The sequence below is a fragment of the Aulonocara stuartgranti genome (genome assembly GCF_965226115.1).
Source record: "Aulonocara stuartgranti genome assembly, chromosome: 20".
Classification (NCBI taxonomy): Eukaryota; Metazoa; Chordata; class Actinopteri; order Cichliformes; family Cichlidae; genus Aulonocara; species Aulonocara stuartgranti.
Window position 1 is genome coordinate 18,085,957 of NC_138956.1, and position 27,257 is coordinate 18,113,213.

A 27,257-nucleotide genomic window follows, 5' to 3' on the forward strand; every position below is an offset into this window, starting at 1 on the left:
AAGCTTAAAAAACTCACTAATACAAAGAGCCTCGAGGCAACTGTTGTTGTGATTTGATGCTATATAAATGAAATTACATTGAAATTGTAACTAAATGAGACTGTGCTGATGTGAAAAATCTATAAGGACATTCAAAATGTATATTATACATACACCCCATCTTGGACATTCAAAATGTATATTATACATTTTGAATAGCCAAGATGACTACAAAGAGACACACACCAACAGAAACAAAACAATCAAACATACAAAACAAACACAAAAGACGTAAAACCCAGCATAAAAATAAGACACAATATGGTAAAGAAAAGACCAGAAACTACAAATAACACAGCCATCTTCTTTTGTGTCTGCTTCAATAGGGAGGTCTTGCTCTTATTGGGGGGGGGGGGAGGCTGTTACATGTCTGTGCCCAGGGGGCTATTGTTTCATAATCCATCCATGCTCACACATTGTGACATGTGTGTGCTGGGATGTGTGTGTAAGGGGTTAGCTGAATGCCTGAATGATTTCAGATAAGAGCTTCAACAGGAAACACACCAGTTTAACCTCATAGATAATTTAGCCCACATCCTCGTCATCTCTCTCTCCACTACCTGTTTCCCTTTCTCTTTCCCCACTTGTTTTCTCATTTTCCCTTTCTTCTATCAGCCTGTCCGTCATTCTCCGATTCTTTCACTGTTTCTCTTGTTTACCCCGCTCCTGTGCCCTCTTTCACTTTCCTCTCTCTGGCGTTGCCCTCCACTGTCTCTCCTCCCCACCCTTAATCTGAGAGAGAGAGGTTGAGGCTGCAGATTGAATCAATTATTGAAAGAGCAGGGGAGAGTGAGGCAGCTGGAGAGTTTCAGGGAAGAGTGTTGATTGGTCAGTGCACAAAGCATTAGTCTGTGCTCATATTTGTTCCATAGGAGCCATGCAGTCAGAGCAGAGCTGCAGACAGCAGAAGCTACAAATATTTTCAGAAGCACTTAAGGTTAATATCATTATTAGTGCACTCTTCTGTGCCTCTACAGTACTGCTGCAGTTCTCACTTCTGCATTGAAATGTGTCTGCTACTGTTGACGTCTTGAAGCAACAGCAACAAAGGGTCTGATGACACTTATTTTATTAAAGAATACTCTTACAGCTTGTTGTTTTCGTTCTGTTCCCAAAGTGTTCGTTGCATCCTGGGATGTGTTGCAGCTCAGTGCAGCTGCCTGTGTGGGCTGGATCATTCAGACACTCGTTTACTGGAACTAATACATTATTCAGAAGACTTCTACAAATGCCAGAACTTGTTAGTTTTTCCTCATGCAGTGGGATTTTGCTGTGGGGCTGTTTACGTTTCTTCTTTAATCTGTCTCCTATATTGAGGTTTCATTCTATGCAATACATATTACGCACGCAGAGCTGTGCATACAACCACATTCACTTCTTGAGTTTTTTTTATACAGATTTGCTGTTTTTTGTTTTTCCCTTTTTGCCAAATCCTTCATGTGCCCCTTCCCACAAAAACCTTCCTTTGTCACACATTTAACAGAGGAGAGTACTGAGTTGCTCATCACTACAGATGCCAGTTACAGCACAGTCACCAATGGTATGTGAGCATAAAGTTATCCGCCCCACTCCTTTCCTCAACCAATGAATTGAACTCATAGTGTACACAGTGAAAGTGACAGTGCCGTATGATGCCACTTTGTATCTGATATCACCGTGTTGATGTTCATCCTGCAGTATCATAATGATGTTACTCTGGAACTGTTATTGCAACTCATGTTGTTGTGGTGGGTGTGCAGGAGTGGGGAAACGAAATATTAAGACTTAGTGGACTTTTATTTTTTTCATCAGTACATAGTAAACATTCAAGAGACAACAACAAGACAACAAGTCAAAGATTATGGCAAGTGCTGTAGAATTTTTAACCAATTTTAAGTTTTTTGGTTTTATCCCACACTGGTTTGAGAGCAGCTGTCACCCTCCAACCCCCCCCCCCCCCACACACACACACACACAGCTTTTTTATCCTAAAATCACTACAGAAAAACTTTATATTGTGATGACTCCACAATATTACAGCGGAAACACTAACAATCAGAAGATCCCCTATGAGTAAGGGCTAGATGATGATAGGGAGAAAATACTCCCTTTCAGCAGAACCATGGAGATGCAGCCATGAGTGGTTGGGGAAGAAAAATGAGAGCATGGAGAAACAAGGACAAAATACAATCTATTAGAAAGAGAGAAGACAAAAAATAATGATATGCAGCAGTAGGGACATTAACATCTGGGCTTGAAAAGAAGTTAGTGGAGAAGAAATGCTCAGTGTATCACAAGAAATCTCCCAGCAGCCTTTGACAGTGTAACTAAGGAATGCTACAAGGTTGCCTGATGCGGTCGTAACTATAAGATTTATCAAAAAGGAATGTTTTAAATCTAATCATCAACTGTTTGTTTCCCAATTTCAAACCAAGAGCTGGTTCCACAGAAGAGTGCCTTCAGTAATTAGACCTGCAGTCTGAAAGCAAAGTGCTCTATTAGTATAATGTGGTACTATGAGGTCTTTAAGATATGGCTGCACCTTATTATTGAAGACTTTGTATGTGAAGAAAATGATTTTAAAATCAATTCAATTTTATATTTTACTGGAAGCTTGTCAAGAGAAGCCTATATAAGGGAAGCATGATCTCTGTTTCTAGTGCTATTTTGTGTTTTTTGTAATGGAGAAAACACTGATTGGAACAATGTCATGAAGCCAAAACCATTTGTGTGAGGTGACTACCAGAGCAACATTGGTCATCATGTTGTAGGAACACCATTGTGGTGATATCAGATTATGTGGATTACCTTTGGATAATACCTTTGAAAATGCCTCTCACTCTCTTGTATAACCCAGTGTATGAAGTATGAACTGTTCCCTTTAGTATTGTTCTGTGTGTTTTCTGTTTCTGCAAGTTGTCACAATAAAAATGCACTATTTGTTTTATTATTTTTTGTGTTCTTGTTCTTTGACCTTTATGGCCCTGTCTAACTTGGCCTCCTTTTGTCTCAGGAAAGCAACCTGATGGTGCAGTGGAGAACAATCAGAACAAAGGTAGAGGCTTGTGTTTGGTTGGAATTTGGTTTGCATGTCGAGTGAGTTTGTTTTATTGTCAGGTGCTGAAGACATTTACAGTTTTCAAATCTTTTTGCTGTGTGTGTTTTTCAGCCAAAAAACAGGATGGGGGAGTTGCCATGGAGATGCAACCTCTGAAGAGTGCAGAAGGAGGAGAGGTAGAGGACAGAGAGAAGAAGAAGACCAATGTTCCAAAGAAAGAGAAGAGTGTGTTGCAGGGAAAGCTCACAAAACTGGCTGTTCAGATTGGCAAAGCAGGTACACAACTCATCCCTATACCGGGCAGAATTTCACGCCCTTATAGTTTCAGTGTCCTCTAAAATATCAGCACACAAAGTGGAATCTGCAGCTGTATGTCCTACTGAGCTTTTGTTGCAACAATGTATGGGTTTCTCAGTATGAAAAACAAATTGTGGGAATAGTGTGAAGGTCTGAGTGTGAAAGTGTGAAGACTTGGGTAGAAAGATGCTGTATTACTGTTTAGAGACAGGCATGTGTGCAAGATGATGTTCTTGACTGCTACAAGAATGTGAACGACATGTTTTTATTCTTGGCATGTGTCACTACAGGCCCAACATAAAATGCAATGCAGTCTTGACTGAGCAACTCTGATGAGCTGTCTCTTCCTTAATCTCCCTACAGGTTTGGTGATGTCAGCCATCACTGTCATCATTTTGGTGCTGTTCTTTGTCATCAACACATTTGTCGTTGAAGGTTTGTGTTTATGCAGCTTCCCAACATACACAATCGCTCATTACTGTTTTAAACACAACAGTGTTTTCTTGTCATGTCGAACATTTCTTAGGCTTTCAACAGAGGTTGTGTAGGTTTAATATGCAGTTTGCTGTGTGTTGCAGGTCACTCATGGTTGCCAGAGTGCACTCCAGTCTACATCCAGTACTTTGTCAAGTTCTTCATTATTGGAGTCACTGTGTTGGTTGTTGCTGTCCCAGAAGGCTTACCTCTCGCTGTCACAATCTCTCTGGCTTACTCTGTCAAGGTACATTCGCCTGTCAGCTTTAATGAATGATTAACCACATGGACATGTAGGAACTGCTACTTCTTTAGCTGGTCACGTTGGCTTCACGCTGAGACTGTCATGGGAAAAAAAGTCAGCTAAAAGAGACTTAGCCACCTTCATCCTGGGGACTGGAACAGGAGTAGGGACATGCTGAGCCCTGTCTGGGCACTAGCTTCCCTGGGAAGGAGGGACCAGTAGAAGGAACCACAGCTGTCCTCACCCTGGGAGTGGGTACGGATGCAGGGACAGGGGGGATCCTGGCTACGCTCACTCTGGGGGATGGGAAAGGTGAAGGGTTAGGTTCTGGAGTGGCCCTGGGTGGAGCAGCAGTCTCTACAAACCAAGCTAGGAAGCGGAACAGTCTTTTAGGCTGCTTAGCATAGTTGCGCTCTTAGCAGTCTTTGAGGAAACCCCCAGCAGGGCAACAGTTTCTGGGGAGGCCAGCTCAGCCAAACCACTAATGGTCTCCAGGGAGTCGTGCTGTGAATCAGTTCTTGGGGAGACATGCTGTGAAACCTTAACAGTCTCTGGGGAGAGTGGCTCAGTCACAGAAACAGGCTTTAAAAAGGCTGGACAAAACACAATAGCACTTTCTGAAAAGATCAACTCTGTAAGACCATATGGACTTATCTTGTCTACTAGCTTAGCAAAAGGAAACACTGTTTTAAATTTGGCCAGTACAGAAGCACCAAACATGTTCTTCTTATTAACCGTTTCTGAAATACAAAACACACTTTGTTTATTAGCTGGCTCAGGAAGACAAGACTCAACGTTCTTAATGTTCATTAAAGAAACAAACTTCATGGTCCCAGACATATCGACCGACTGATGAAGAGGAAACACAAATTTTAGATTGGCCAACTCAGAAAAGGCACACGTCAGTCTTACTCATGACAGGCATGGTCTTGGAAAACCCAGCTTGGCTGACACAGGCTGGCAAACAGTCCCGTGCTGTATGTTCCCATGTAAACGACAAGGCTGACGGGCCAGGCAGCGGGAGCTCTGGTACCCTGAACGGCCATCCTGAGGCAGGAGAGCAGGCTAGCGCAGAGTCTTGAATCCTCAGAAATTGAAAGAGAGACTTCTTTGGTGTGAGGCCACCATACTCAGTCTTGTAACCAGCCTTTCTTCGCTGCCCCAAGCCCCTTTTCCTCAAGGTTGAATATAGATGGAGATGTTGGAGGTTATCTGGAGAGCGAAGAGGATAGAGAATGACAGGCTGAACCTGCCCACTCTTATCACTGGAGGGTCAGGCAGAGGAAGGGCCAGGGAAAGAGCAGAAATCCTTATGAAGAAAATAAATAAATGATTAAGAGCTCTGAAATGACCATGAGAATCCCACTGTGCCAGTTCAATGAAGAGAGCTCATTTGTAAGAAGTGAAGTGATTTATTGAAATACAGAATTCTATTAACATATTTGGCAATTAGACTCAGATGACCCATGATAGCAGAACAGAATCCCAGTGGTGTTAGGAATTAGAACAGGACCCTCCGGAGTCTAGACACTGGTGGCAGGTAAGATGGGGAGGAGGTGTGTCTAAATCAGTTTTCTAAAAGAATATAATTGAGAACCTTAAGAAAGTGTCCATCTAGTTTCAGAAAAAGGGTTTGGTGTCGTAGTGTATACTATTAATACATTAATTTTACATTTAACATTTTCTCCATATCCTCCCTTATCCTATCTATCTATCTATCTATCTATCTATCTATCTATCTATCTATCTATCTATCCTCATTCACACCATCCCACCCTCCCTCCTCCCCTCCCCTCACACACTGCTATGTCATTTATAGAAAATGATGAAAGACAACAACCTTGTACGGCACCTTGATGCATGTGAGACCATGGGTAATGCTACGGCCATCTGCTCTGACAAGACAGGCACCCTCACCACGAACCGCATGACTGTAGTGCAGGCTTACATCGGTGAGTACAAGTGATAATTCATAAATGCCATGCTGAAGATTGGTGAACAAATTTGTGAATGCTGAAGAGTTGTGGGTAGTGACTGAAAGAACGAGATATACACGAGATACAATCGGCAGAAAATGAACTTCCTCCGAAGGGTGGCTGGCCTCTCCCTTAGTTCATATTAGAATGAATCAAACTTTCATCCATTCTAATATTCTGTAGTGTAGTTCAGTATTGCAATTAGTGACAGTCTAGTTCTAGTTAAATAAATAAATTGAAAGATTCTATAAACTGACCTCATTAATTGAAACGTTGACCTATGATTTGAAACAATAAATATATGACATCCCTTTTAACATTGCCTCAAGGTATAAAGGAGATGGAACTGTTGTTTATGCATGCGCCTGCTCAGTGTGTCCAGAAATATTAGATCTTTTGACTGTTTTGCAGATGATGCGCAGCTTTATATAACTCTTTTACAACAATAATAGTTGTCGTTGTTAGTTAATACTTTACATGCTAGTTGTTGACTGTCTTTCTACATCCACAATGAATTGGTTACAGCCACCTCTTCCTTTTTGTTGCTGTTTATATTTCATGTTCCTTTTTCAAAATCAGACTTCTCACTTTTACAAAGTTAAGAAACGTGTTTCAAAAAGATTGGTTAACAGTGACTGGCAGAGGCTAAGATGAACTTTTGACTTTTAATTCTTGCTATGAGTCAAGCTCCAAAACATACTGAATCCTTTTTACTCAGTAGTTTCTAGCGATGTCATTCAAACACAATGTCCTAGTTTGTAACAATTACTTTCTGTCATAAATTTGTAGTCACGTGATGACATCGGCAGGGTTATTTTCTAGGGCTTGACAAAGCGCCTGCAGAGCCACAGAATACGTTATACAACTGTTCTGACAGGCTCAGCAGCACTCTGCATGATGAAAACAGTGCCTCTGTGAAATGCCGTCAGTAATGTATTGGCACATAACTGTACTACATACAAAAACTCACCAGTGGAAACAATGGTGAAAAAAGCTTTAGCAGCATAGCAGTGTTCTGTCTTGACAAAACAACTTTCTGTCATGGGTGACTCATTAACAGCTTGATGGCACAATAGCAGCACAGAAAAAATCTATTACCAATGGGGATTAAAGTGATATTCTTGTTTTCAGGTGATGTGCACCACCGTGTGATCCCAGAACCTGGACAAATCAACCCCCGGACACTGAATCTGTTAGTCAATGCTATCGCAATCAACAGCGCCTACACCTCCAAGATCTTAGTGAGTCATGTATTGACAGAGGTGCCATTATGTTGCAGGTTGCTCTCTGGTTTAATAATGCTTTACCGGTCCTTGGTTGTCACTAATTAATTGGACTTGTGGGTTTTCTTTTTCCTGTTCCTTTTCTTTAATATCATTTTTATTTTTGTACTTTCTCTACCCTCCATCATTTCTCGCTCTCCAATCAAACACCTCAACTAACTTTCCATCAGCCACCTGATGTGGAAGGGGGTTTGGCAAAGCAGGTGGGCAACAAGACAGAGTGTGGCCTGCTGGGATTTGTATTAGACCTACAACAGGACTATGCCCCCATCAGAGAGCAGATCCCTGAGGAGCGACTGTACAAGGTAGGAACTCATGCAGCACATTTCACTTTTACCAGTAAATTTTTATTTTTAGAACATTTTAGTAAAAGTTTGCCAGAAGGTTAGGTCACTATGTATTTGAACTCATCTAACTGAAAGAATCAACAGTCTGAGAATTAAATTATACATTTTCACAATATGCTTTAATAAACAAAATCAAGTGGGAGCTAATCACACTCAGTGTCCTCAAAACAAAGCAAGAACTGCATTCTGTTGCACTTTTGATGATGTAAGCAGGTCGCAAGGATTATACTTAATTGTGATTTGTTGCTGAATAACTGAAATGGAATTGAACTGAACTATGCTGTACATTTGGCCCTTGATTTGATTCTCATTGTGCAATCTTTAAACTTGCTAAATGAGAAGGGGTATCAGACTTGGTAAATCTGAGTTTGACACCTCTGCTGTAAAATCTTACAGGATTTTCAAACACTCTGTTGACGATTGGGTTCAACAGCATTCTCTCCGCTACAATGATGGGAGACAAACAAGCCTGTTGTTTTCCTTGGTGCTGGCAGATCACAGTGATGACTCAAATCATCACTTATTCATAGCTACATAAACTACAATCGCGTTTCAGTGATGAAATGATGAGGGTATAGCTGATTTCCCCTACTTTATGATGAGTTGACATGCTGACAGTGCAGCAAGCATGATTTCTTACATTGATAAAGATTCAAACCCTTAAGTACACCTTCAGCACACCCCGCGGGGCGTTAAGTCAGAGATATTAAAGTCTATTTTTGATTGTACTCTTATGTATCACACATCTCCCCTCTCTCTCAGGTGTATACATTCAACTCAGTGCGTAAATCCATGAGCACGGTGATCAAGCTGCCTGATGGTTCCTTCCGGCTTTACAGCAAAGGAGCATCTGAAATCATGTTAAAGAAGTGAGTGATAGGGGAGGATGAGCAAAGGAGGAAGTGGTCTGGTGTTACACGAGATTATGTAAACTAATATAACAGCAACAGCTCACACTGTGTTTAATGTAATTGTTTAAATGGTTTTAATCTGTAAAATAAAAGCTGCTCTTTTTCCTCCCCAAAAATCTTCATCTGTCTTCCAGGTGTTCCTACATTCTCGATGCCAATGGAGAATCTCGCAGTTTCCGCCCACGTGACAGAGATGAGATGGTAAAACAGGTAAGACTTCTGATTCCTTCATTGTATCGTTCTAAAAGTCCTTCTCCTAATAGATTTTAGCTACCTTCTCAGTAATTTTCAAGACTTTCCCTTTTCAGAAACTAGAAGATTTTACATGTCACAAAACATGATAGATTTTCTTTTGTTTTCCACAAACATCAAACAGAAATTCTATCCAGAGGGGTGACTTAAACAGAAACTAAAACCCAGATTGAGTGCTGAGTGCCAAAACTTAAAGTAATCGTCACAGTCTCTAACTGTGCCTTTCTGCTGTTTTATGCCAAGCAGGTAAATCTGCAAACAGAAATATGAGAAAGCTATGAAAGTGAAATAAAACAGAATACAGAGTTGAATACTGTACCTCTTTTGTTTAATAATCTTGTTAGATGCGTGATGTTAGTGAGGAGCTATGCTATTGTGTAGGACAAACTTTGAGATGCCGACACCTCTTATTACATCGTGAAATTGTCATGATAAGCACAAGCTTCACCAGTGGTGCTGCCTCAAGGATCTCTTGTACCAGTATTCTGCTGATAGACAGAGGCCTATTGCAGCATCATTACGTTTGGCTGTTACTTTGTGAAACCAGATAAAAACTCTGTAAGGCCACTGCTTTCCTGACTCAGTCTGCCCATATTGTACCTTAAATATCCACTAGCAAAAATATTCTTCACACATTATAGATAAGAAGTCACACTTGGAGTCACACTAAACACCATAAGCATCACAGAACAGAATGTGAGTTAAGACCAGCGTTGGTAGACTTACATTCTAAATCTGCTATACGTGTTCACCAGATCAGCTTTGATGTAACTAAAACTTGTAACAGCAAAACACATGTATTTGTTCCACATAGTTCTAAGCCTGCGCAGGCTGAGTATTGTTAATTGACAGACTGCCTGACTGGCCTACATTTGCGTTTTGATAAACAACTTCTGCCGTGAGAAAAATAATTTCTTACACAATTTTGTTCCAGCTCAGTAGTTCAGTTTCCACTGTGGCAGCTTTAGTCACCTCATCTTTACATTACTGCTGTCTGCAGCTTGAGGTCTTTTCCTTCCAGCTGTGTATTCATATTTAAATGTTATATACAGGACAATATAGTGTGGTCTAATCTTCCTGATTATTGCTGCAATAATGATTATTAATAGGTGATTGAGCCCATGGCATGTGAGGGGTTGAGGACCATATGCATTGCATACCGTGACCTTCCATCCAATCCGGAACCAGAATGGGACAACGAGACAGAGATAGTAACGGAGTTGACCTGCATCACTGTAGTTGGGATAGAGGATCCTGTACGGCCTGAGGTAGGATACAACGAAGTGTGTTTGTTTGCCTCAGTTTGGGTAATTTGGATAAATCCATTTTCATTTTTGTATAGTCCACTACATATATACTTGTGTATTAAGTAAATTGTGCTGTTAGCCATATAGGTAGCCAGCTAGCATTAGTATGATTATTGTACTGATGATTTCTGCTCCTTCCACTGGCTGGAAATTGTTTGGTGGTCCTTCGGTTGCTGCTTTGTATTACTCAGGACAGTGACAGTCGAGGGCAAGATGTGTCCACTCAGCAACTGAGTACACCATCTGGCCACTTGTCAAACACTTAGCATTTAGGTGTCCTTTACTGAGTGAATACACTTTTTCAAGTGTCAGTATGGAAGTATGGGATTTGAGAGCTAGCATGTGTTTTGGAATAGTTGGAATTTGAATTGGTTCTTTGGGTTTGTTCATGCCATAATGCGACTGTGCTGTTAAAAATAATATTGTTATATTTTTTTGTGAACAAATGTCCTTGTTCTCCAAGGTGCCCGATGCCATCCGTAAGTGTCAGCGTGCAGGCATTACAGTGCGGATGGTGACTGGTGATAACATTAACACAGCCAGGGCCATTGCTGCTAAATGTGGCATCATCCACCCCGGAGATGATTTTATCTGTCTAGAGGGCAAAGACTTTAACCGACGAATCAGAAACGAGAAAGGAGAGGTAAGTGGTGGTCTCAAATTAGTTGAATACCTTGTCAACTGGATTCCATGCACACTAATACATTTGTTTTAAAACTATAAAATGATTGCATCTCTTTCATGTCAAACAGCTGGGCTTCTCTTTCCTTTAAAGACACTTAAAACAGAGATTTTTGAATTATTGACCCTGTTTTTAACAAGAATGAAGCAGACACATATGTTGCCAACTTTGCTTTTTGAAATCATCATGAGAGCATAACACTGCACACTCACCAGCCACGATTTGTCAATAATAAGCTATTAGCTATTGTATATGAGCTAGTTAATTAAATTTATAAAATCATTTTCATGTTGAAGTGAAAATGTTTCCTGAGAGCTAAGTGCAAGTTTGCCACTGACTTCTATACAATTGGAGAGGTCTTTTACAATCATAGGAGTCGCCACCTGCTGGTCATTAAAAAGAATGCAGGTTTACAGAACATTTGCATTAGTTTCACTTCTCTAATGCAGTGTGAGTCGTTTATACATTCATTTATCCAAATGTTTATGTAGCGCTCATTTACTCAATACCATTAAATAAATGGGCTTTGGGTTCTTTTTCTAGTGTACTCTCGTACGATATTTTTCAATTAACTTCTGTTTTGTTTCTGGGATCAATGAAGCTTATCCCTTAACAGTAGCACTACACGCGAAAATGAACACTAGTGTCTACAGTGCAGTAAATCATGTCATACACCATGTAAAGTAGAGCATTGCAACCCTCCTTCAATTTACCAAACAATGAAAACAATAAAATAACTAGAACAAATTTGCATTTCCTGCGAAAATGCTGTGTGGATGCCTTAACGCTGAAGATTTCTGCTGAAAAGAGCTGAAAAAAAAAATGTTACCCTAAGCAGGATTCGAACCTGGTCCTTCTGGTCGCAAGGTAGTTACTCATCTCACTGAGCCAAACGGATTCTCACAAAGAAGAGGTGGAGTGACTGACAATTGTACTGATAAGAGGTGAAAAGGCTGAAAACTTTGCAGAAAAGAGTTCAATCAGCAGAATTTCTGCTGAAAAGAGGTGAATGAGCAGAATTCTGCTGAAAACAGCTGAAAAAGCTGGTATTTGTGCTGAAAAGTGGTGAAAAAACTTACAATTATGCTGAAAAGGGGTGAAAAAGCTGAAATTTGTGTTCAAAAGAGTTAAATTTTTTTTACTGTTAACTGAAAGAAATGTTGCCACAAGCGGGATTTGAACCCGGGCCTCCCAGTCTGAGAATGGATGCTCATCTCACTGAGCTAAAACACAAGTCAACCCGGCAAGAAAAATCAGTGAGGCCACTGATAATATGGCAGAAATGGGCAAAAAACATTGCATAAAAAATTCAATATTTCAAAAAGTATAGAAGTTATGAGCACCGAAAGTCATAGCACCCATTAGCAGAAAGAGCAGAATTTTTTAAAGTTTGAACGGAGAAAATCGGCTGAAAGCTGAGGGAGTAGTTAACGTCCAAAAACGTACGGAGGCAACTTGCTGAATAATAAAGAACTAGAAAAATTTGCATTTCCTGCGAAAATGCTGTGTGGATGCCTTAACGCTGAAGATGTCTGCTGAAAAAAGCTGAAAAAGTTGAAACAAAAAAAATGTTGCCCTGAGCAGCATTCGAACCTGGCCCTTCTGGTCTCAAGGCGGCTATTCATCTCACTGCGCCAAATTCTTTCTCACAAATGGTAAATGGCCTGTATTTATATAGCGCTTTACAAAGAAGAGGTGGAGAGACTGACAATTGTGCTGAAATGAGCAGAAGCGGCTGAGAATTGTGCTGATAATTAGTGAAAAGGCTGAAAACTTTGCAGAAAAGAGGTGAATCAGCAAAATTTCTGCTGAAAAGAGTTGAATGAGCAGAATTTCTGCTGAAAAGAGTTGAATGAGCAGAATTCTGCTGAAAAGAGGTTAATCAGCAGAATTTCTGCTGAAAAGAGTTTAATCAGCAGATTTTCTGCTGAAAGGAGGTTTTTCCTGAAAACAGCAGAAAAAACTCAAAATTTTGCTGAAAAGAGTTCAATCAGATGAATTTCTGCTGAACAGAGTTGAATGAGCAGAATTGTGCTGAAAAGAGGTTTTTGCTGAAAATAGCTGAAAAAGCTGGTATTTGTGCTGAAAAGTGGTGAAAAAACGGAAAATTGTGCTGAAAAGGGGTGAAAAAGCTGAAATTTGTGTTCAAAAGAGTTAAAAAAAGTTAAAGTGTTAACTGAAAAATGTTGCCATAAGCGTGATTTGAACCCGGGCCTCCGAGTCTGAGAACAGATGCTCATCTCACTGAGCTAAAACACAGGTCAACCCAGCAAGGAAAATCAGTGAGGCCACTGATAATATGGCAGAAATGGGTAAAAAATATTGCAAAAAAAATTCAATATCTCAAAAAGTATAGAAGTTATGAGCACCAAAAGTCATAGAACCCATTAGCAGAAAGAGCAGAACTTTTTAAAGTTTGAACGGAGAAAATCGGCTGAAAACTGACGGAGTAGTTAACGTCCAAAAGACGTATGGAAGCAACTAGCAGAATAATAAAGATAAAGAATAAAGAGAAACAGGAACTCAATAGTGTGGATGCCTTTGAGGGCATCCACACAACTAGAAAGAATTGCATTTTCTGCGAAAATGCTGTGTGGATGCCTTAACGCTGAAGATTTCTGCTGAAAAGAGCTGAAAAAGTTGAAAAAAACGTTGCCCTGAGCAGGATTCGAACCTTGTCCTTCTGGTCTCAAGGGTTAATCAGCAGAATTTCTGCTGAAAAGAGTTGAATGAGCAGAATTTCTGCTGAAAAGAGTTCAATCAGCAGAATTTCTGGAAAAGCTTAAAATTCTAATGAAAGCAGCAGAAGAGGCTGAGATTTGTGCTGATAAGAGGTGAAAATGCTGAACCAATCAGAGGTACTGCTTCTGTCTGCTTCATCAGGCTGTGTATTTGTATGTATTTCTGCCATGGAGCGTTAACAAGAATCTGAGGTCCATATTAGAAAAGCTGCCAAAATCATAAAACATTGCCGAATTGTAATAAATTATCAATATGAATTACAGGTCTGTGATAGTGTATCAATTTGTAGTGAAAAAAACATTTGGGCCATGGTGGAATTGAACCCTTGAACTTTGGTCTGAAGATCCGTTTCATTACCAATTGCGCCACTGGCAAAGAGAGCGGGCGCCTGGAAAACAGGGTGATGAGCAGCCAGAATTCGATAGCTGTGAGATGCGAAAAACGCTGTTTTTTGGAGTTACAAAACGTCGTGAAAAAACTTTGCAGAAAAGAGGTGAATCAGCAGAATTTCTGCTGAAAAGAGTTCAATCAGCAGAATTTATGCTGAAAAGAGTTGCTGATTAGAGTTCAATCAGCAGAATTTCTGCTGAAAAGAGTTCAATCAGCAGAATTTCTGCTGAAAAGAGTTCAATTAGCAGAATTTCTGCTCAAAATAGTTTTTTCTGAAAACAGCTGAGATTTCTGCTAATAAGAGGTGAAAAGGCTGAAAATTTTGCTGAAAAGAGTTCAATCAGATGAATTTCTGCTGAAATTAGTTCAATTAGCAGAATTTCTGCTGAAAAGAGTTGAATGAGCAGAATTCTGCTGAAAAGAGGTTTTTGCTGAAAACAGCTGAAAAAGCTGTTATTTGTGCTGAAAAGTGGTGAAAAAAATTAAAATTGTGCTGAAAAGGGGTGAAAAAGCTGAAATTTGTGTTCAAAAGAGTTAAAAAAAGTTTAAATGTTAACTGAAAGAAATGTTGCCATAAGTGGGATTTGAACCCGGGCCTCCCAGTCTGAGAACGGATGCTCATCTCACTGAGCTAAAACACAGGTCAACCCGGCAAGGAAAATCAGTGAGGCCACTGATGATATGGCAGAAATGGGCAAAAAATATTGCAAAAAAAATTCAATATCTCAAAAAGTATAGAAGTTATGAGCACCAAAAGTCATAGCCGGCATCAGCAGAAAGAGCAGAATTTTTTAAACTTTGAATGCCGAAAATCGGCTGAAAACTGTGGGAGTAGTTGAGTGCCAAAAAGTGTACGGAAGCAACTAGTAAATAGTGGAATAAAGAATAAAGAGAAACAGGAACTCAATAGTGTCCACACAAATAGTGAATGCCCTTTGAGGGCATCCACACAAAAAATAAAGAATAAAGAGAAACAGGAACTCAATAGTGTAAAATGGCAGGTTTCAGTATTCAGGCAAAGCAAAACACACACAGCAATTTACCAGCTGTACACAGAATCTCCTCATATACAATGTAAACCACCAGTGACAAACAATCATAGTCCCAAACTAAACCTAAAGCCGGCAGAAATACACCCTACATTGCAGGCCTGTATTGCTCCAGTATAAATCCAAAAGATCTCCCAACCGGAAGTTCTTCACTCAACGAGCAAAAAATAAATAAATAAACTCAGTACCTTGTGAAACTTGCAACTCCCACCAGATTAATCCAGGCAACAGGCTGTTTTCAGCTCCTCCAAACCTGTCACCTGCTCTTAATGCAGTAGCACAAAGATGAGGACGGTCTGTGATCTCCACATGCTCCACAAGCTACCTGTTTTAGCTTCCCACTAGTGATGGGATTTCCGGCTCTTTTTAGAGTACCGGCTCTTTTTAAGTACCGGCTCTTTTTAAGTACCGGCTCTTTCGGCTCGGCTCACTAAAAAGAGCCGGCTCTTTCGGTTCCAAACCGGCTGTTCAGGTTGTTTTGTTGCTTTAACCCTCTGGGCTCTATCCTGGCCATTTGTGGCCACTTCACTTTTCTTTTTTCAACCATTTTTGATCTGTTAATGCAAATTAATAATGTCAATAATATACACTATACACCAAATTGTTCCACTTGGCTCTATCGTGGCCATTTTTGGCCAATTGAAACCCATTATAACCACCTCTTTTGATTCCTTGTCATTGACAGTACTATATCATGCGATTTAGGTAAAATTGCTTTCATTCTAAACTCAACACATGGAAATTGTAGTTTTTAATGTTTTTTACCAAATTACATCATTTACCCATTTTTGGCCAAGCAAGCGATTTCATGTAATATTCCTAGTTTCTAGTAGTGGCCTTTGATGGCTTACCACACTCCAATGGACCAGAATAATGACACAATTTTGACACAGGTTTGATCTTACGGATCTAATAGTTTGTGTTTGTGCATGACATTGCAGCACAAACATGTATTTGCAATATAGACTGGAATAAATAATGATGCATCAAACATTACATAGACTCCAGTGAATTTCTGTGGATGCAGGCTATTGAGCTTTGATGTTCCCAGTCAAACTTAGCATTGAAGCACATGTTAAAAGCACTTTTACTCTTGTATTTTTCATAAAAGAGACCATACCCAAAATATTAACTCTAGAAACAAAAACAAAAACAAAAAAACCCCCAATCACAGGACATTTTGCAGAGTTCAAACCTGCAGCTGCAGCTGCAGCACAAATGTGAGTGAAGTTGCCCCCCCCCCACCTTCTTCAAATCCAACAAAAGTGGTATCAAACGTTTGTGCTACGTTTGTGCTGGTTTGTGCTGCAAAATTTTTTGTTTGTGCTGCTATCATTTTAAAGATATTAATAAAAATTTCTAGAGGTCATCAGAGGTCAACCAGCCCCCCCACATTAATTAAATCAAACAAAATGGGTGTCAATCAACTGTGTTACGTTTGTGCTGGTTTGTGCTGCTAAAATTGTCGTTTGTGCTGTTTCTGTTTTTAAGATATTAATGTATATGTAAAGGTCAAAAGGTCAACCAGCCCCCCCACCTTCTTCAAATCCAACAAAAGTGGTATCAAACGTTTGTGCTACGTTTGTGCTGGTTTGTGCTGCAAAAATTTTCATTTGTGCTGCTATCATTTTAAAGATATTAATAAAAATTTCTAGAGGTCATCAGAGGTCAACCAGCCCCCCCACATTACCCAAATCCAACAAAAGTGGTATCAAACGTTTGTGCTACGTTTGTGCTGGTTTGTGCTGCAAAAAGTTTCGTTTGTGCTGCTATCATTTTAAAGATATTAATAAAAATTTCTAGAGGTCATCAGAGGTCAACCAGCCCCCCCACATTACCCAAATCCAACAAAAGTGGTATCAAACGTTTGTGCTACGTTTGTGCTGGTTTGTGCTGCAAAAAGTTTCGTTTGTGCTGCTATCATTTTAAAGATATTAAAAAAAATTCTAGAGGTCATCAAAGGTCAACCAGTCCCCCCACATTAATGGAATCAAACAAAATTGGTGTCAATCAACTGTGCTATGTCAGCCCATTCTCACTCCCGAGGCGTAACATGTCGACGTTTTGTCACGTCCCGCGGCGTTCCTGAGGAACATGAAAGGAGACCTTCTGCATTCTTATGGTACGCCGCGGGTTATGGCTCCCGCGGTAATAGACGTTGCAGCCCTGTATTCCAGCCCTAAACCTAACCTTATCCCTAGCCCTAACCATAACCTTATTCCTGATCTTAACCAGGACTATAATGATGTGAAATAGCGTGTTTCTAAGCGATTTGAAGAAAAAGAGCGAACATGTATAGATGGAGTCCAGACGGTTCTCATATTTCCTCTTTTTTCCGAGGTCGTCATTTAGGAACGTGGTGGGTAGCCGAAAATGTAATATGTTGACGATTTGTCACCTAGCGTAAAATGTTACGCTTTGGGAGTGAGAACGTGTTGGCTATGCTTGTGCTGGTTTGTGCTGCTTAAATTGTCGTTTGTGCTGCTTCTGTTTTAAAGATATTAATGAAAAGGTAAAGGTCAAAAGGTCAACCAGCCCCCCCACATTACCCAAATCAAAGAAAATTGATTTGTTTGTGCTGCAAACATTTTTGTTTGTGCTGCTAACATTTTAAACATTTTAATAAAATAACGTCTTGATGCGTGCTTAATCATCCAGGTAAGTAAATCCCAAAAGGTTGATTCTGTTCATCTGGACATTTTCAGTTGGAGAAACGTTTCATCACTCATCCAAGTGACTTCTTCAGTCTCAGCTGATTGCAGGTTTCCCCAACCTTATAAACACATGTGAGTGAAATTTCCCCCCCTACCTTCTTCAAATCGAACAAAATTGATGTCAAACATTTGTCCTGCAAATTATTTTGTTTGTGCAGGTTGTGTTTCCCTAATTTTATAAACAGTACATGTACGGTGAGAGAGAGATGTTACATCTGTCTTCACTTGCATCCCAGTCATAGATGCTTTGGAGATAGTTCATAAAAGATTACAGGATCACCCCAACCTCAGCAACAGGACCACTCTCAGCACTGATCAGTTGTGTTTGCTTTTGGAACTGTGTCTTAATTCCACTTATTTTGCATAAGGGTCAGTACAGGCGGAAACCTAGGTGTGCCATGGGTTCCAACAGGCCCCTGGTCAAAGTCACCAAACCAGTTCGTAAGCAGGTACAGGTGTGGCCAGAAGGGTCCTCAGAGGCACTGCAAGACTGCTTTTCCACCACAGGCTGCTACACACGACAACACCACAGACTTTCAGGAATATAGAGAAACTGTTACTGCCTACATCCCAAAATGCATCGATGATGTCACAGAGACCAGGTGTCACGGGTTGCTTAGAGGATCCACTCGCAGGACTCCTGAGTAGCGTTTAAACAGAGACGGTTTATTTACAGATCTTCACCAAGTGTATGTACAGACAGTGCGGGGTTAGTGCTATATACAAGACGTGAGGGGCAGGGCTCCTGGGAAAACAGGGATATCACACACGCGCTCAGTTCAACCTCTCTCTTCTCCGCTAGCGACCAGTCACTCCTTCCACACTCCACACAGGGAAAGACAGGGAATCTAGGAACAAAGAAACACTCGTTAAGTCTCTGAGACGGAGGCACAGGAAAGTTGAGCTAGACGTGTACTGACTAGAACCTTCACAACAATCCAGCGTTGAACAGCTGATCTCCTCCTTCTAATATACCAGCTGGTCTGATGAGGCCCAGGTGTTCCCAATCCAGGAAGGCGTGGACCGAGGGCGTGAAGTCGCCATGAGTTCCGCCCCTGCAAAACAGGGCAGAGAAGGAGAGAGGGGGAGAGAGAGGGAAAAAGAGAAGAGAAGGAGGGCTAGGAGTGGAGAGATTCTGATCAGCACCTTGCCAATCCTGCAGGTCGTGACACCAGGCCTATCACTGTCCGGGCCAATCAGAAACCATGGCTCACAGGTCAGGTTTAAATACTCCTAAGGTTGAAAAATGCAAGCCTTCAGAATTAGGTGAGCCAAAGAACAGCAAGGGCATCACGTGGCATCAGCTACAGCAAAGCTTCAGCGACAGCAGAGATACTTGGAGGCAGTGGCAAGGAATACAAACCATCACAGACTACAAGCCCACTCTGCAGACCGTGGTGACACAATCCCCAGACAGTGTGTGGAGATCCCTTGCCAAAATCAGTACCGCCGTTCCCACATGCCTCAAAGCCTCCAACATCATTACTGTACCCAAGAAGTCATCTACCTCCTGCTTTAAGGACTACCGTCCTGTCAAACTCACTTCCATCATTATGAAGTGCTTTGAACGGTTAGTCATGCATCAAATCAAATTATTGCTTTCGTCAAAACGCTCAAGTGATGATGGAATTTCAACTGCCCCTTACTCAGCCCTCACACATCTCAACACTAGAGACTCATATGTCAGAGTGCTGTTCATAGACTTCAGTTCAGCCTTCAGCATCATCATATTCTAATTTGTGTTGTACAGTTATTTCATTTTTAACCTTAATTTATATTTTATTCCTTCCTAGTTAAATTTACCCTTTTTAATTTTTCATATTTATTTCCTATCTTATTCATAGCCTTTTCCTTTTTTGTTTTCTTTAGGTCACGAGCAGTTGTCCAAGCATTTCACTACATATCGTACTGTGTATGACTGTGTACGTGACAAATAAAATTTGAATTTGAATTTGAATTTGAATTCATTCCCCAGCAACTCATTCACAAACTGGATCTGCTGGGGATCAGCACCTTGCTGCTAGATTTCTTGACAGGAAGACAGCAGACAATACGGGTCGACAGCAACAACTCCAGCCCAAGAACACTGAATACGGGGGCTCCCCAAGGATGTGTGTTGAGCCCTCTTCTCTTTACTCTGCTGACCCACGACGAGATCTACTACAGGGGTGAAGTTAACCATCTGGCAGAGTGGTAAAACAACAACAACCTGTCCCTGAATGTGGAGAAGACCAACAGCGACTCTACTTCCTCTGCAAACTGAGAAGCACAAGTATGACTCCTGCACTGGGTTCTGCAGGAAAAAATAACAACGGGTAGTGAGAGCAGCTGCACCTGCCTCATCTGGAAGGTCCTCTCCATTACAGGTGACTCCACTCATCCCTTCAGCAGCGTCTTCAGTTTGCTGCCATCAGGAAGGATACTGAAGAGCCTCCGGACCAGAACACACAGACTGAGAGACAGCTTCGTCCATCGGGCTGTCAGGATGCTGACCATCTCTGAATCGAGAAGGGGGGCCCAAGGGTACATCTTTCGCCATCCTACAATGCTGTGATTGTAGCCATTCCCCACTTTCTGTGAATGGTACTCATGGCCATTAATCAGTAGGCTTTGATTAGTTGTCATTGATCAATGGTCATAAGAATTTGCATACTAACAATCATGGAACTAACCCCCGAGCCCATTGTTCATTCAGTGGTGCTAGTTTCCTTCACTATGCAAATGTACTGTTTATAAGGTTGGGGAAACCTGCAGTCAGCTGAGACTGAAGAAGTCACTTGGATGAGTGACGAAACGTTTCTCCAACTGAAAATGTCCAGATGAACAGAATCAACCTTTTGGGATTTACTTACCTGGATGATTAAGCACGCATCAAGACGTTATTTTATTAAAATGTTTAAAATGTTAGCAGCACAAACAAAAATGTTTGCAGCACAAACCAGCACAAACGTAGCACAAACGTTTGACATCAATTTTCTTTGATTTGGGTAATGTGGGGGAGCTGGTTGACCTTTTGACCTTTACCTTTTCATTAATATCTTTAAAACAGAAGCAGCACAAACGACAATTTAAGCAGCACAAACCATAGTCAAAGGAGCCTGCAAAGAAAAGCGTCTGGACTTCTTTAAGTTACTTGAAGACGTTTCACCTTCTTCAGTTCTAAGGTCAAATGGTGGAGAGTCCCATATATAAACCTAGTCAAGGTGTGAAAATGGGTGTGGGTCCCAATCAGCCAGAGTTTCGGGTGAGTTCATTGTGAAACCTGGCCCCACCTTATCATGCGAATTCCTGAGATCAGATGGCCCAGGATGTGAGTGGGTGTTAAGGCGTCTGGGAAGGGATCTCAAAACTGGATTATAGATGGCAGAGAGTTGGTGTCGTAAACCACCGCCTCTGTTCAAAGATGGTCGCTCACAGTGGACATAGATGGCTTCTTTCACTCCTCTTTCAAACCATCTGTTCTCTCTGTCCAAAATGTGAAATGACCAGGTTTCACAATGAACTCACCCGAAACTCTGGCTGATTGGGACCCACACCCATTTTCACACCTTGGCTCAGGCGATTAGAGGATCATCAGGGGGTCTTTTTGTCCCTCTGTGGGGGGAAACTCCCACTAGGTTTATACCTGGGACTCTCCACCATTTGACCTTAGAACTGAAGAAGCTTCTCGAATGAGAGGTGAAACGTCTTCAAGTAACTTAAAGAAGTCCAGACGCTTTTCTTTGCAAGCTCCTTTGACTACAATGACCTGGATGACTGAGAACCTTCACAGACCAGCACAAACATAGCACAGTTGATTGACACCAATTTTGTTTGATTCCATTAATGTGGGGGGGCTGGTTGACCTTTGATGACCTCTAGAAATTTTTATTAATATCTTTAAAATGATAGCAGCACAAACGAAACTTTTTGCAGCACAAACCAGCACAAATGTAGCACAAACGTTTGATACCACTTTTGTTGGATTTGGGTAATGTGGGGGGGCTGGTTGACCTCTGATGACCTCTAGAAATTTTTATTAATATCTTTAAAATGATAGCAGCACAAATGAAACTTTTTGCAGCACAAACCAGCACAAATGTTTGATACCACTTTTGTTGGATTTGAAGAAGGTGTTGGGGGGGGGGGGCAACTTCACTCACATGCAGCACAAACAACAAACACTGTTTGTAAACGTGTCCTGGAGTTTATGCAGGTGCAGACGTTGCTACTGCTGTAAGTAAGCCTAACAGCTTCCAGATCATTTATTCTGGCGATATGGCAAGAAGGTCATCACTGCTTCAAGCATTGCCTATATGATGGTCAGAGAGCAAGGACAGCAAGCAGTCCTCTGCCCTTGAAGAAAAGTCATCTACCCAAGATGAAGAAACTTCCTCTCCAGAAGATGAGGGGACAATCTCCAAAGAGGCTGACTGCATTACCACTGATGTTGAGTACTAGCCAGTGCCTGAATCCTCTTCTTTGGGGGAGGATTGGGGTTGGGGGGCATGGAGGTGGAGGCTGAGCAGATGATGGAAAAGAACATAGGAGCATTTTCTGAGACAGAGGAGCCGGTGACTGAGTGGATCCCTCATGAAAGGAAAACCATGTGGGTCCCACCACTGAAGAGAAACTGCTCTACAATCCAGTACCCACTGGTATCAAACCAGGGGTCACCCTGTATGCAGTTCCCTCTGTTGCAACTGGAGGAGCTGAGGAGGACGCTCTGGGATGTTTCCCCTGTGCCATTTTTCATCTGAGGAGTTCCTCTGCCAAGGTGACCGAAGTAAAGACGTTGTCCTCGGGGCTCCTCCGTCAGTTGGAGTCTGAACCCCTTGCCCTTTTTTACTTCCTGAGAACTTCCAGTGTTGTCATCCAACATGCTACGTATTGCTTTATTCTGGTTTAGGCTCACATCTCCACTTCATCTATAATCCTCCAATCCTCACACCTTCGCCTCCCGTGCAGGTTTGTAAGGGTGCACAGCAGCTAAAAGATCTCCTTTGTTATAAAGAAGTCAAAAGTAGATCTCAGGCTGCTAATGCAGGAAGATTTTGTTGTCTGTCTTTGGCTTCACCAAAACTACCACAGCGATATCCCACATGCCAAAGCAACGGAGGAATGTGTTTCTTTTGACAGCAACACACAAGGAACCAGCAGTCAGTGATGGGGAATAAAGGATGCGTAAAAGCAAGAAGCAATCCTGGACTACAATAGGCACAAATATTGCTTGGATAACTTAGAGAGGATGTTGGCACCTCGAGTTGTAGAAGGAAAACTGATGGCTGATGGCTCTTTTCTCCAATTTCCTGGATGTCTTGGATATAGATATGATGCCTTTGTCCCGCCGGAAACAACTTCACTGAAGTGGGGGAGTCCTCTACAACCTACAAATGAAAAGTGATCCTGGGAGAGCTGGGACACATGCTGGTGACCTCAACAACTGCAATACACCCTTCTCCCTGATTCTCAGCCACTTCTGCCATTGATCTCAAGATTGATCTCAGCACAGAGACTACAAGCCCATCATCATCAATGGAGCTCCAGTGGAGAGGGTGCAGTCCTTCAAGTATCTTGGTGTCCACATCTCCTCAGACCTGACATGGGCTGCCCACATCCAGACCAAAAAGGCTAGGCAGCGCCTGTATCACCTACGACAACTGAGGAAGTTCAGGGTCTCTCCAAAGATCCTCAGGATTTTCTATACAGGCGCTGTGGAGAGCATCCTCACACAGAACATGACATCGTGGTTTGGGAACAGCTGTGTGAAGGACCAAAAAGCTCTCCAGAGAGTGATCCGTACAGCAGAACGCTGCTGCAGGATTGCTCTCCCCCCGCTTCAGGACACCTACACCAGGAGATGCCGGACTAGAGCAGCGCAGATACTGAAGGTCCCGTCCCATCCTGGCAACAAACTGTTCCAACTTCTGCAATCTGGTAGAAGGTTCCGCATCTTCCGGGCAAGGACAGAGAGACTCAAGAGGAGCTTCTATCCCCAAGCCATCCGTGCCCTAAACACACACACCCGCCCTCTCACATCATCTATAATTGACTGAGACAGGACTCTCTTCCAGACACTCTAAACCAAGGCACAATGTACATTTCAATTCCTTTAATTTTAAATATGTTTATATTGTCTATCCTGTAAAATAGTCAGATGTCTATTCATATTAATGTACAGAATTCACCTGCTTGCTGCTACTACTGCACATTCACCCAGTGTATATACAATATGTATGTATATATATATATAATGTTCTTCCTCTACACCCCCCCCAATTTTTGCACATGTCGAGGAGCGTGTCAGGCTACATTTCACTGTGTGTTATACTTGTATAACTATGCATGTGACAAATAAAGAACCTTGAACCTTGATAGAGTAGTCTGAACCAGAGTGTGACCCACACCCCACCAACAAAATAAGAAGAAGGTGCAAAAGGCGCACCTCCAGGATTGGAACAGCAGCCCCTTGCACCAGGTGTAGAAAGTGTGCCTACAAAAACCACTCTAATCTGGTTAGTACAGCTTGCTGCTAATGATGATGCACACAGAAGCACACACATACTGGAATATAAATTTTGATCATTTTATTGGTGATTTCAGGGGTTATTTGGTCATTAAATTGCCTTTCTGGCCACTAACACACCATGTGTGATATTCTTTTTGGCCATTCATCCCCCCCCCAAAGAAAAAAAAAATAAAGTAAAAATAAATCATTGTTACAGTTACTGTTACTGACCTGCAATGATGATAAAAAATATTAGGTTTCACCATTCATATGCTAAAAAATGTGAACTTTAGACCATCCGCAGCTCTTATTACGCTGCCTGGATGATGTCAAAACATTGGTTGTCATTAAATTTTTTAAAGCTAAATGAAAATAAAACTGAGGTTGTCATTTTTGGCAACTTTAATCATATCGACAGCACTCTGGGCGCCTTTTCCTCATATTGTAAAACACATATAAAAAACCTCGGTGTCTACATTGATGGTTCTTTTAAATTGAATAAGCAGGTGAGTGCAGTAGTTCAGTCCTGTTTTTTTCAGTTAAGACAGCTAGCCAAGGTAAAGCCATACCTTCCGGCTAACGTCTTTGAGCGTGTTATTCACCTTTTTCTTACTTGCAGATTAGACTACTGCAATTCATTGTATTATGGTCTAGATCAGGCCACCATCCATCGTCTTCAGATGGTTCAAAATGCAGCTGCTCGCCTGCTAACTGGTACCAAACGGAGAGAGCATATAACTCCAGTTTGGGCTTCTTTACACTGGCTTCCTGTCTCCTACAGGATCCAATTTAAACTTCTACTTTTTGTTTTTAAGTCACTTAATGCCCGAGCCCCTCCTTACCTGTCTGAGCTCCTCTCTGCCTATGCTCCAGGAAAAACCACGAGGTCTAGCTCAAAACTAATGCTGTCCATCCCACGGACTAACCTCAAATCCCGTGGTGATAGATCCTTCTCTGTGGCAGGTCCCAGACTTTGGAATAGTCTCCCCTTAAATATTAGATCTGCACAAACACTTGAGCAATTTAAATCATTACTAAAGACACATTTCTATGCCCTGGCTTTTAACACACTATGACCCAAGCATTTTGGTCTTATTTGAATTAGTTTAGTTATTGTTTTAATTCTTTTACTGTCCTATTATTGTTTTTTTACTGTTATTATTGTATTACATTGTTGCTTTTTAATACCATTTTTATATTGTTAAGCACTTTGTGCAGCATCGGCTGTTTGAAATGTGCTATATAAATAAATTTGACCTTGACCTTTATTACTATTTTCCCCCAAAAGCGTAGCAATAATACATAATCTGACTGGTATTCAAAGGGTATAATATCTGAATTTGAATTATATTTTGGTTTTCATGACTAGGAGCGGTGCTAATTTAAAAAATCAAGTCAATGAAAGTAGAAAAATGTTTTTTGATATTTATTAATTTTATAGTATTTTGTAAACGTAAACAGGAGGTGGCCATTTTTGGCCACGAACAAGCTGAGAGGGATTTTTTTTGTTTTTCTGTCACTGCGTAAAAAAACAAAGATGCATAAAAGTCATTAATACTGTTAATTATTGCTATACATCTAACCTCCACCATGGTTAGAAAATAAATCAGACGACATGTTTTATTTGGAAAAAAATTGGGGTTTTGTGATTTTTTCCATTTATGAGTTCCTAGGATTATTTGATTTAACTGGTATTTAAAAGGTTAAAATTCTGAATTTGAATGAAATTTTGATTTTCATGAACAGCACTGATACTAATCTAAAAAATCATGTCAAAAAAAGTGGAAATTTTTCTTAATATATATGAATTTTATAGCATTTTGTAAACGTAAACAAGGAGTGGCCATTTTTGGCCACCAACAAGGTGAGAGGGAGTTTTTATGTTTTTGCTCTCTCTGCACAAAAATAACAATGCATTATAATCAATGTTGATGTGAATCAATTACATGCCCCAGACTCTACTATTAACAATACAAGAAATTTCAGTAGCAATGCAATTATATAAAATTGCGAAATTTGAGGTTGTCTTCCAGCTAGTGCAGTGGACAAACAAACTGGTGTTTAAAGGGTTAAAAATTTAAAAAGTAATAATTGTTTTATATTTATGAAAAGAACTGAAGTTACTTAAAAGCTTTATGCAGAAAAAATGGCATAAAAACACAAAAATAATAAAAATTACAGACCTAATCTGTTGGTGGCCACTTTTGGCCACGAACAAGCTGAAAGGGTAGTGATTTTGAACAAACCCAGAGGGTTTATTAATTTATTATTAACAATAATATAAAATTATACACAAAAGGAATTACTAATGTAAAAAAAAAAAGTGGTTTTATTTATATATGTTTATATAAAAATATATGCGGTGGCCCCTAGAGACAAAGCACGTACAAACTCCAAAAAGCACATACAAACTCCAAAACACATTTCTAGCATGAACTGAACTTCCAAAACAGAGCTACCTAGATCACTTAAATTACACAATTGAAAGCATGAAAGCATATGTGTATTGTTTGTGTATTTATACATTTATAGTCAAATAATTTAAAAAAAAAGTTCATTTACCTGTTATTACCACACACCAAATCCGGTCGTTGGTACTTGCTGGCTTGTGTAGCCACAAGGTAACAAAAGCTCAACACTGCACCTAGCATCCTGGATCACTTCTGTTGTCTTTTGTACGTGTTTAGAGTTTTTATGTGCTTCTGAGTTTGTACGTGTTTTTACGTGTTTTGGAGTTTTTACGTGTTTTGGAGTTTGTACGTGCTTCAGAGTTCGTATGTGATTTGAAGTTTGTATGTGCTTTGTCTGTAGGGGCCACCGTAAATATACTTTTATTTATTCACTCCACATAAAATTTAATAAATAAATCATATAATACAAAAATCAACTATTCACATTTCAACTTTTAACTATTTAAATTTTCAGCTTTTTCCTTTTACAAATTTAAAGTGAAACAACACAAAACACTGCAAACAACAACACAATTAAATATAAATTAAAATATGAAAACAAAAAGAACATGCATA

The 27,257-nt window shown here is 40.6% G+C and overlaps 1 protein-coding gene across 5 annotated transcripts in view; it reads left to right on the top strand.

The window, feature by feature from the left end:
* The window catches only part of atp2b3b (ATPase plasma membrane Ca2+ transporting 3b), a 106,027-nt gene that overhangs the window by 34,480 nt on the left and 44,290 nt on the right, over positions 1-27,257 (top strand). For 3 of the 5 annotated variants that reach the window (XM_082517602.1, XM_082517598.1, XM_082517600.1), the window contains exons 7-18: positions 1,523-1,579; positions 3,032-3,073; positions 3,188-3,352; positions 3,737-3,808; positions 3,952-4,094; positions 5,911-6,043; positions 7,199-7,308; positions 7,521-7,655; positions 8,460-8,566; positions 8,743-8,818; positions 9,970-10,128; positions 10,631-10,810. In XM_082517602.1, the coding sequence (XP_082373728.1) occupies positions 1,523-1,579; positions 3,032-3,073; positions 3,188-3,352; positions 3,737-3,808; positions 3,952-4,094; positions 5,911-6,043; positions 7,199-7,308; positions 7,521-7,655; positions 8,460-8,566; positions 8,743-8,818; positions 9,970-10,128; positions 10,631-10,810 (1,379 nt within the window). The remainder of the gene's footprint in view (positions 1-1,522; positions 1,580-3,031; positions 3,074-3,187; positions 3,353-3,736; positions 3,809-3,951; positions 4,095-5,910; positions 6,044-7,198; positions 7,309-7,520; positions 7,656-8,459; positions 8,567-8,742; positions 8,819-9,969; positions 10,129-10,630; positions 10,811-27,257) is intronic. The other 2 variants (XM_082517599.1, XM_082517601.1) reach the window with 1 other exon arrangement.